Genomic DNA, 12250 nt, shown 5'->3' on the forward strand with positions numbered 1-12250 from the left:
AATCAATACCTATTGAGCCTTCCAATTATGAAGAAGCAACACAAAGTCAAGAATGGCGGAAAGCAATGGAAGAAGAAATTAATGCATTAAAAGAAAACCAGACATGGAGTTTAGTTCCAAAGCCAAAAGATGTAAAACCAATATCTTGTAAATGAGTTTACAAGGTGAAAACTCGATCAGATGGCTCCATTGAAAGGTATAAAGCTCGACTTGTTGCTAGAGGTTTTTCTCAACAATATGGGCTGGATTATGAAGAAACGTTTAGTCCAGTGGCGAAGATCACAACAATTCGAGCTCTACTAGCTTTAGCCGCTAGCAAATCTTGGAAGCTGTGGCAGATGGATGTCAAGAACGTTTTCTTACATGGAGAACCTGACAAAGAAATTTATATGGAGCAACCAAGAGGCTTTGAGAACAAGTTTCATCCTGACCATGTCTGCAAATTAAAGAAAGCACTATACGGCTTAAAGCAGGCTCCAAGAGCTTGGTACGGGAAGATTGGCGAGTTCTTAGTACAAAGTGGTTTCACAGTTGCTCCTTCAGATTCTAGTTTATTTGTGAAACAAGATCAAGGAAAACTAGCCATAGTGCTAGTATATGTGGATGACTTAATCATCACGGGAGATCACTATGTGGAGATCCAAAGAACAAGAGAGAATCTGTCTATCAGATTTCATATGAAGGAGCTTGGAGAACTCAAACATTTTCTTGGACTCGAAATAGAGCAGAAAAGAGAAGGATTATTTCTGGGACAACAGAAATATGCGCGAGATCTTTTACAAAAGTACGGAATGCTTAATTGCAAACCTATCTCAACTCCGATGGATCCGAATACAAAACTACGAGCAGATGAAGGAAAAAGTCTTCAAGATGTTACCATGTATCGAAAGATGGTCGGAAGTCTTATTTATCTCACACTAAGCCGGCCAGATATATCTTATGCAGTTGGAGTGGTTAGTCGATACATGAGCAATCCGAAGAAGCCTCACCTTGATGTTGTACGACGCATCTTAAGGTATGTTAAAGGCACTATTAACTTTGGTATTTTATACAAGAAAACAAAAGAATGTCACGTGACTGGATATTGTGACGCCGATTATGCTGGAGACTATGATACACGACGATCAACAACTGGATACATGTTTAGTCTTGGATCGGGAGTAATATCATGGTGCAGCAAGAGACAACCAACTGTATCCTTATTAAGCACCGAAGCAGAATATCGATCGGCAGCATCAGCAACACAAGAAATTACTTGGTTGAAGCAGCTAATGGAAGATCTTCATCAATCAACAGATTATCAAGTAAAGCTTTTCTGCGATAACTTATCAGCTATACGTCTAGTAGAAAATCCAGTCTTTCATGCGAGAACAAAACATATAGAAGTGCACTATCACTATGTTCGCGAGAAGGTCCTTGAAGGAGAGATCAAGATGATGCCAACAAAGACAGATGAACAGGTTGCAGATATATTCACCAAGAGCCTAAGTAAACCGAAGTTTACAAAATTCAGAGAAGCACTTGGAATGGTCTGCAAGACATCGTTGGAAGAAAATTTGCATTGAGGGGGAGTGTTAAAATACAATGCAAATTTAGAATAATATGAAATTAGTATATGTATATGGGTAAAATATCTAGATATTAATATGTATATGAAAAATATCTAGATATTAAAATGTAAGGAAAAATCTAGATATTTATGTGTGTAAGAAATATCTAGATATTTATATGTATAAAAATATCTAGATATTTATATATATCCATGGAAATATCTAGTTTCTAGAAACTTCCATGGAGTAGTATAAATAGGGGTGAGGATTTCATTTAAGGTGTGAGTAAGTTGTGAGAGTGAAATAAGAAGTGAGTAGTGAAGAAGAGAAGAAGAGTGTGCGTTAGCGAAAGTAGAGAAGAGAAAGCTTGTAAGTAATATTGTAATTGTAATTTAATATAAGTGTTTTTATTAAGTTTCCCGATCAAGCCTTAGTTTGTGTTTAAGTTCTTAGTGCACTTTTGTTGTTCTTATTATATGGTCGGCTCTGCCGCCTAAGTGATACATGGTCGGTTATACCGCCTAAATGATATATGGTCGACACTGTCGCCTAAATATTATTGTGCACTAAGGATTTATAAAATTAAAGGCTAACCAACGTCAAAGTGTTGGTCTAGTGAGTGAGTATAACCTAGGTCCTCTATAGTGGGTGTGTTGGGCTCGTCAAAGCTTCCAACAGGTTGAACCATCACCGTCGTGAACTAGAGATGGGGCAGATTCCGGCAAACAAACTCCGACAGGAGGTAAATAGACAATTACAAACTCTTAGGAATGATGTATAAATAGAAACGTACATACAAATAAACTTATAATGTGGACAATGAAAACACAAAATAAAATAGATTCCCAATCAAGCATAATCGACTGATTAATCCCAACTAGTCTGATTTCGCGAAAAGATTGACTCAACTACGCTCAAATTGGTCAAAGACGCCGATATAAGAGTTTGTAATTGTCTATTTAGAGTGCTCCAAACCATTACAACACTTCATTCATAGGATTAGCCCGCCACATCAGCGCTACATCAACACTTCCTTCCCAGGATTAACCCAGAACTATACACTACCAACAATGACATACTTCCTCATAAAAATTGGGACCCACTATATAGATTAATTAATTAAATGTATAAGTTTAAAAGCAAAAAATTATCACAAAAAACAACACTACGTTCCGTCCTCAAACATTTCACAAAGAGACGAGCCAGGAGACGAGGAGGAGGGCGGCTAGCTGGGCGGCCGTCAGGGCGCACCGCTACCAGCGGTGCTCTCCTGGGCCATGGGGGTGGACGGGAGTGGAGACAATACCATTGGGGTACTTATTATGCAACATTACTGCTTTTCAAAGGGGTTGTACCTTCTGAAACTTTATATGTACTCTGATTTACAAGGTGTTTTTTGTTTTCTTTTTTATGATAAGTTTTTTTCTGCTTGAAATGGATAGGGTGATATAAAATCAGCTCATCTTCTTCTCTACCCTCAACACCAATTCTCCATAATAAAAAAAAAATCAGATTTTGGACTAGCAAAAAAGAATGGCAACAATTTATGCATCACCTTCAATCTCATGTTACACAGTTTTCAAACCCCATAAAAACCCTTCTACCTTTCAACCCACTTCGCTTTCTGCCACCAACGGATCATGTTCTTCACCCATTCGACTTCAATTAGCCATTAGCATTCGCAATTATCACCCTGATTCATGTGTATCCCATAAAAGATTGAACAAGATAAGAGTTTCTGCTACTGAAGAAGAAACAGTAATTGCCACTGAACAAGAGGAACAAGGGGAAGTGGAGCCCACCATAACTGTTCCAGTTTCATCTTCTGATATCCTCACCATGTTCTTTCAGGTTTCACTTTGTGTTAGTTTTGTATAATTCTGTACGTTTAGGATTATTCTTTGTATAACTAATGAATGCCTATCACGTGTTTGATAAAATGTCTAAGATAAAATACAATGTCATTTGTATTGATAAATTTTGCTAGCTGTTATTGCAAATTTAACTTAGTGATGTAAGATGAGTTGGTATCTGAAAACTGACAACATTTTAGCTAAATTTTCTTGCATATATTATCCAATATTACAATTTGCTCTAAAAACCACCGAGGCATTGCCTGAGTGGTTTCCAAGCCTTAGTATGGGGGACCCGCGATTAGTTGCGAAGCAACCCGGGTTTAATTCCGGTAAGGGGGAGGTTTTCTCCAGGATTTTTCCGCAATTAGTTGTCAAGCAACCCAGAACCCACGATTAGTTGCCAAGCAACCCGGGTCAATCCTTGGAGTTTCCTACCTAGCGTGTGTGGGTCGTAAATGAGAGTATTCGATGCGAAAATTTGCCTTTCAAAAAAAAAAAAACAATTTGCTCTGAAAACACTAATGATGTTTAATGTTTTTGTGTATGGAGGCCGAGGGAACAATGAGTGAAGCAGCTATTCCTTCCGTGTCAAGTGCTTTACAGGTAAATGATCATGTATTTTCAGTTTCATCTTACTTGAAATGGTGCAGTCATTAATCTTAATGTCAATATGTCACTCGTCATTAATTAACTTGGTTCCTTAAAAGATTTCGGCTTGCTAATTGTTTTTGAACTGATTCTGCAACGCAACCTCTGATGAATGACACATTAGGAGACAGATGGTATCTCAGACTTAAAAGTCCACGTTCACGAGGGAATTGCAAGTGTTGAGGTGAGCGAATTGGTTTTTATGTTTTCTATTATTATAAGGGAAGAATTGTTGAGTCGTTGAATTTTTTATGCGTCTTGACTCATTTTGTTCTATTTTAGTTAAAGAAGAAAACAACGGTGCAAGCTACTGGAGTAGCTTCAAATTTGGTTGAGATTATACAAAATTCTGGATTCAAGTTACAGGCATTGAATTTGAGCTTTGATGATGAAGATGCCAACTAAATATTCAATTTCACTTGTTTATTCCTCAAAATTATGTATCATAGGGGTCCTCATCCTCGTAGTTAAGGTATTATGAGATTTCCTGCTAATACTGTTTTTCAAGATGGTTTCTTATATGCATTTTGTTGTCCTCTGAAGTAATAGAGTTATGTGTATTTTTATTATTATGTTTAATACGAAATTTAGGATTACTTTGAATTATAACACATCAATGGAGTAAAATCAACTTGTTAACCCTCATCTCACTTGCAGTTTAGTAACTGTGTAGCAACTGATTACATGAAGTGTACTGAAATAGTGAAATGCAATAGCAATACCATTTCTGAAAGGTGATTATCAGTTATAAGTTTAGCCAGCACACCAGTATTATGTAGCGGTGGGGATCTTTAAGCCTGCATTTTTAAGGGATGTTGTAGTGTTTTTCCAGCATCATACTTGTTTTGAAATTGGTTTACTTTGCTTTATTTACTTCGTTTTTTTCTTTTTTCCGTCAACTGGGTCAGAAGTATCAGTTGTGTCTTTTGAACGGCCATAACCATGGTTTTGAAATGGTTTGATCAAGACCAAGTTGTCTAATGCGAAAACATCAAACTGCTAACTAACGGAATATTAGAATGGAGCCAAACTGTCTTTCTACGGTTCTACCCAAGATAGTTTGCAACCAAAACTGATTGAGCTCTTGAGGATGTACCTAAAGTTCTGTTTAACTAATGGTTCGGTGTTTAAATCTGAATTTATTCTGTTTCTCATATAACAAGATGGTTAACGTTTTATAAGTTAAAACCACCCTTCCCCGTGGTACAATAATTTGTTTATTAATGCAGTAGTGCAATACTATTACATGTCATATTGTTTGACGACCCCCTAATATTAATTAGTTGATTCGTTTGCGTACATCTAAGTTAAATACCGGACCTCTTTGAATGACCTGAACATTGTGTGACACGTACCACTGTGATAGAATGAAGAGACGGAAAAAAATTAGACCTTAACTCTTTCTTAGAATACCACCTCCTGCACTCTTCCATAGCAGCTGATAGGGATGGCAATGGATCGGATATGGATCGGGTGATGCCGTATCCATATCCATATCCATTTAGTTTTTGTTCATCCATATCCATATCCATATCCATTTAGTTTCAGGTCATCCATCCATATCCATATCCAATGGATTTAGCGGGTTAATGGATATCTAATGGATGTTAAAAAAAATGTTATAATATTTTATTATAATAAAAACATAGTATAACAAAAATAAATATGAAATGACATAATTAAAATCTATCCATGAGAATGTGTAATCGTTGTCGAAGATATAACAAAATGTTTTATTATTACTATAAAACATAGATTATGAAAAATTAAATATGAAATTTGTAAGTTTATTTATTAGACATACGTGTTTTATTATAATAAAATATAGTTATTTCATTATGGGTTGAAAAAAAAAATCTAAATTTAACGGTAAATAAACTTGTAATCGTAAATGTGTACGCATATATCTATATTTATATATTTATATATGTATTTCGGGTGGTAATGGATATATCCATGGATGAAACTTTTCATCCATATCCATATCCACATCCGTTAAAGTTCATCCATATCCGTATCCATATCCATTTAGGTTCATCCATATCCATTACAAAGCGGGTGGATCAGGTGGATATCCATCGGATCGGGTGGCCATTGCCATCCCTAGCAGCTGATCCATCTATGTTAAGTCTTGTACATTTTTGGGGGAGGAGGATTTGATCGAAGGGCGACTCTACATGTTAGGGAATGAGGTTCTATGACCCCACTAGTGAGAAAAAAATTTATACAATGTATACTTCAAATTGTACAAGACACTACTAAATTTAACTATAGGACCCACTATATTTTTAAAATTTATACTTTTTTTTAGGTAAACAACCATTAAAGTATCTTTCAAATATAATTAGCCTTAAAAAAAATTTTGAGACCCCATAGAATTTTCATCCTAGATTCGCCACTGATTTGATCCATATCCCGCTTTTCTTTCCCTTCGGGCTCCTTATTCCGAGACTGTTCTTTACACGGCTCTTCTTCTGATGCTTTCCAACCAACCCTGTTGACTTAGAGTATTCAACCCCCATTCGCCTAGCCATTATATGAAACGACTCGTCCATATTACTATAAACGTGGTACGTTATTCATTGGTCCCATAGCGAGGTATTTGACCTCTATATGATACGTTTTAGAAAATATTGCATTCTGTGATGACCCGGAAATTTCTGACCAAATTTAAACTTAATCTTTGTATGATTAACATTTTCGACACGATAAGCAAAGTCTGTAAAACTGAATCTCAAAATTTTTGAACTACTTTTATATATTTAAATACCCTTCGGTTGTTTTCGACGATTCGCGAACAATTATATGTAAATAGATACATATATACTATAACATGAAAAGGTAACAATGTATCAATTGTTTGATACCGTACATTAAACTTATTGGTTTAAATATCTATTTGAATGTATATGATAAGTTGAAATATTTATTATTAAAATTTATTTATAAATAACTTCCAATGTGTATTTAAAAACTGATTTATGTATATTAAAAAGATATATACATATATATAATAAACGATAGTAACATTCGTTTATTGATTCAATTGATATTTAGATAAGTTAACTAAAGCGTTTAAGATGAACCAGTTAAACACTAATTTGTTACAGTTTTTTTCAAATTGCCACATTACTCAAAATGCTACAGTGTTTTCGAAAATCACTATTTGCTACAGTGAAATTGACTTTGCTACAGTGAATTGCTACAGTAAAATTTGACTTTGCTACAGTAACTTTGCTACAGTAAAACGCTATTATATAAATGTATTTTAACAAATAGCGAGACGATGATTTATAGAAGTAAATGACCAAAACACTCGAAAGTTTAAGATACACTTTGAGTGATATAATTAAGGGATAATTTAAGGCTATATTTTGACAAAGGTACGTGTCACGAAATGTAAAATGCAAGTTTTCTAAGCGTACGAAAATGCGTTCGAGAAACCGGAACCGGGACATAAGTCGAGTGATGACGTACGACTTATCGGAACAAAAATTACAAGTCTACTATGCACAAGAATAAAATATAATATATAAATAATTATATTAATTATTTATATATTTATATTTATTTTATATTATGTCGACAAGCTAGGAGCCAAAACAATGTGAGCTGTCCCTGGTCCTCATGCGAGTCGCATGGCCAGAAGGCCATTTCCATGCGAGTCGCATGACTCCAGATTTCAGGCCAGGTTCTATAAATTGCAGTTTTTGGCTCGAGATAATCACACACATACACAAATATAGATATACTCCGTAATATTATTTATTATTATTATTATCATTATTATTATTATTATTATTATTATTAATAAGATTATTATTAATCTTATTATTTTTTATTATTAGTGTTATTATTTTTGCGATACAAAAATAATAATGTACATAAAATATTACGACGGAGTGCTGTCCAAGTAATTTTCAAAACGTGTTTCCAAGCGAGCTAGAGCTAAGGAAAATATGGGTTATTGCCAAGGAAATTATGGGTAATGTTCGGAGGTATTTTTGTGAATTAAACCTCGTGTTTATCATCTCCGATGCGTCTACGTGCTTTCCTGCAATATTGTATATCAATATTAAACAGTGAGTTTCATAAGATCCCTTTTACTCTTTATGTTTTTGGGCTGAGAATACATGCAAATGATTTAATAACTGTTTTACAATATCTATATGCGTGAGTTTCATTGATTCCTTTTTAATTGCTTTTGCAATATATATTTTTGGGCTGAGAATACATGCACTTTATTTAAAACACAATGGATACAAGTACATACTAAATTCTACACTGAGTTTGAACCGAAAATCCCTTAGATTTGGTAACTGTTAACTGCCAGTTATAAGAACTGGTGGGCGCGAGTAGTAGTATATGGATCCATAGGGCTTGATATCCCCGTCCGAGCTAGAGCGCTAGCCTTTTAACGGACGTATGCTATTTGAGAAGCGTACACGTTGGTTTGCGTGTATTATTAAGATGATTATACAAAGGGTACAAATAATATAAGCATTAAAGTTTAGTTACCAGGGTGCTCAATTTTGTAGAACCGATTGATAAACGTTTCGGATGAAACAACTGAAATCTTGTGATCCACCTTTTATGTAAAACCTATTGATAACGTTTTAAATAAAACAACTGAACTTTTGTAATCCACATTGATATACGGATTATGTGTAATATTAAAACTATGAACTCACCAACCTTTGTGTTGACACTTGAAGCATGTTTATTCTCAGGATTCTAGAAGTCTTCCGCTGTTTGCTTATACGTGATACAAGATATGTGCTTGGAGTCATACATGCTATATACAAGAAACTTGCATTCACCAAACCATTACCATGTATCTTATTTTGACTGTATTGTCAACAGATGTATTATTGTAAACCATTAAATGGTGATTGTCTATACGTAGAAATCATCAGATGTTAAAAACCTGGAATTTATATATTCATTTATGAAATACCTTTTCAAACGAATACAATGTTACAAAATGTATCACATAGAGGTCAAATACCTCGCAATGAAATCAATGAATGACGTGTTCGTCCATATGGATTTGGAGCGATCGTCACACATTCGTTTCATAAAAAGCACATTATTATTATACATAATGCATGTTTTAAACAATTGGGCGATTATTTAAGGAATAATCCCCATAATACATCGATTTTCAAATACTACACACGTGACATAACAGTCGAATATAATACATGACAAAGGTTTTATTGAATGCAACACTTTATTTAATTAAAAGCATGAGACTCCATGCACAGCTTGCTCAGATAATGCAACAGCGGAAGACTTTCTTAAGGACCTGAGAATAAACATGCTTAAACAGTCAACACAAAGGTTGGTGAGATATATAGGTTTAGCATCGATATAAATATAGACCAAAAAATTTCATAGTTATAAATATATGTACACTCGCAAGTGTATAAAAGTATTCTATAAGTTGTTGAGCGCTTCGGTAACCATACTTAACCATTAATGTGGCATATTCCCTTTATTATGAAATCTCCCTACACTGTACCAAGTGTAGTAAAAAAGAAGTACTATGCAACCGTTTACGATACTAGAGCGACTAGCTCGGTTGGAGTTGTCAAACCCGATAGATCTATCAATAGGATTCGCGCTTACATGTTATGTAAATATTAGTTACCAAGCTATTAGGGAAGATATGTAATGTGGTACAACTCAACGTAGAATATATTTTAAGTACTTGTGTCCATGGCGTAAAACATAAAATGCATGTATTCTCATCCCAAAATATTTTTAGAGTTTAAAACTGGGACTATATACTCACAGTAATAAAAGTATATTAATAATAAGTTTTCAACTTATTAAAAATATGACAGTCGTTCTTGGATTCACGAACCTATAACAATAATAACGATTCAGATAATAATACGACATATGAATAAAATAAAGCAAGTTCATAGAATACTTATATAATAATTTTTAACATTTTATGTTAGTAGTCCATTGTTAGTAGTCATTTGTTAGTAGTCCAAAATAGTCCGAAAATATATATATATATATAATCTTAGAATTACCCCACGACATATTGTATACGTATTGTCTTTGCATCAACCCAGAGACGTATTGTATACGTATTGTCTTAGAATTAACTAAGACGTATTGTGTACGTATTGTCTTAGGATTTATCAAAACGTATTGTATACTTATTGTGTTAGGACGTACCAAGAATATTATTATACATATATACAATCACAGAATTAACCAAGATTATAATATTTTTTTATACTACTGATAACATGTCCAAATATATATATATATAGGATATAGGAAAGTTAACAAGGATATGGTTAATATAGTTTTTATAATATAAATTTCGTCCATACAACGTTAATTTTAGCAGATTTTGTTTTGCTCGCCAAATATTCATTACAACTCCGTTTAAAGTGAATCAAATTGCTATGGATTCCTTAAGAAGTAAATTTTACAAAACCAATTCTAAAAGTTCATCCCAAGTAGTAATTTTTAGAGCTTTACCCTCTTTTTGTGTCGGTGGACAGATTTGAAAAAATCCCGGCATCCACCCAATATATGATTTTTGATAAAATACTTCCACTTTGTCTAAAAACATGAAAAAAATACTGGAAGTCTTATTTACATATATTAACATATTTCCAAAGTCTTAGCCTCGAACTCAAAGTATAAGATAGGTTTTTAATTCCCAACCCAAAACAGCCCGCTTTTTACCGAATGGAGATTAAAGGATATATGCTAAGTTTCAAGGTGTTCTTCATATGTACAAGTTATAAGTTCTTATATTAATTTAATATAACATCATAATACATATAAATAAGTGTTATTAGAGTTAAGTTAGAAAGATTAGATTAGTTTTTCAAACAAGCTTGGTGTTCACCAAAACAAGTTCTAGTTTTTACAAGTTTTATAAGTATAATAAGATAGCAACTATACAAGGAATTGAACAAGGATTTTGAGAAGTATTTTACCTTGATTATGAAGAGGAAAGTTGCTGAGATTAAAGTATGATATGAGAGCATTCAAGTGTGTGTTTTTAGTTTAAGAAAATATGGAGTAAAAATGAGTTAAAATGGTCCTTATTTATAAGCTTATAATTTTGGATTTTAGTGAAAATATCTAAGATAAGTTAAATTGTATTAAGTCATGCATAACATATTAAATTGATTAGGTCATGGATGACATATTACACAAATAATTTCAGATTTCTATTGGTATATACCAATAGTAAATACTTCTAGAAGCTGTGTATAATACGGGTAAAAATACCGTATGAATACGAGTAGAATTCTTTGAGGAAATTGAACGGAAATACGAGTATAGCTATCCTTTATATGTATTGGTATATTATAAAGTGTATTTAATATTTGTAAGGATGTATTTACACTCGTAATACATTATATGTAAATACATTTTAACATAAGTTAATTACGTCGTTTAAATAGTAATATATATATATTGTTTGAAAACTCTTTAAATTAGTAGTATGAAAAAATATATATATATAATACTTTGTTAATATACTTAATGAGATATTTAGTTATCATATTTTCAAGTTAAATATATATAAATCCATATATATATACACAATAATTAAACAATTAAATCAAGTTATGACGTTCGTGAATCGTCGGAATAAAAGGGTGACCAAAAGCTTGTGTAAAACTCTTTTCGGAGGTTCAAGGTTTATTAAAATTCATTGTTTATCAAGTCGAAATTATATAAAGATTAAGTTTAAATTTGGTCGGAAATTTCCGGGTCATCACATTATAGTCCAAAAATTAACAAGTATGGGTCACTGTAATGATAGCAAGCGTTGTGGATTGATCCAATTTTTGGCCAAAATAAGGCAATAAGCTGATCCAATTATTCTTCCTTTTAATATCTCATATTTCTGAAGTGTGTATTTTTTTAATTTTTTTTAAAGCGGCATCATCGACTTAACTGTTGGAAAATCGTGTGTACTTTTATCAATTCAGATTAACGCAACGGATAGTTAAAATAATAATCTTTTAATATTTCATAAAAATATTTACAAGATTAAATATTCATATATTTAATGAAACATGCACACGATTAATTTATCCCAATGAGATCCAGTTACACCATAATAATTGTCAAAATATGTAATTCACAAAGTGAGTAAATGATATACCTTTCTTGAAGAAACTGATTGAAGGAGAGAAATCTACG

General features: G+C 33.0%; 1 protein-coding gene across 1 annotated transcript; it reads left to right on the forward strand.

The window, feature by feature from the left end:
- Positions 1-2978: 2978 nt before the first annotated feature.
- LOC139896313 (uncharacterized) lies at positions 2979-4665 on the forward strand. Its single transcript, XM_071878935.1, has 4 exons — positions 2979-3401; positions 3956-4009; positions 4179-4238; positions 4337-4665. Exons 1-4 carry the CDS (start codon positions 3084-3086, stop codon positions 4457-4459), a joined length of 555 nt encoding a protein of 184 aa, XP_071735036.1. The 5' UTR covers positions 2979-3083; the 3' UTR covers positions 4460-4665.
- The last annotated feature ends 7585 nt before the right edge of the window (positions 4666-12250 follow it).

This window comes from Rutidosis leptorrhynchoides, chromosome 3, assembly GCF_046630445.1.
Source record: "Rutidosis leptorrhynchoides isolate AG116_Rl617_1_P2 chromosome 3, CSIRO_AGI_Rlap_v1, whole genome shotgun sequence".
In the NCBI taxonomy this organism is placed as follows: Eukaryota; Viridiplantae; Streptophyta; class Magnoliopsida; order Asterales; family Asteraceae; genus Rutidosis; species Rutidosis leptorrhynchoides.

Coding starts and splice junctions, on each gene's coding strand:
- LOC139896313 (XM_071878935.1), top strand. CDS start 3,084: ATGGCAACAATTTATGCATCACCTTCAATCTCATGTTACACAGTTTTC. Junction 4,010..4,178: donor CCGTGTCAAGTGCTTTACAG/GTAAATGATCAT, acceptor ATGACACATTAG/GAGACAGATGGTATCTCAGA. Junction 4,239..4,336: donor AGGGAATTGCAAGTGTTGAG/GTGAGCGAATTG, acceptor GTTCTATTTTAG/TTAAAGAAGAAAACAACGGT.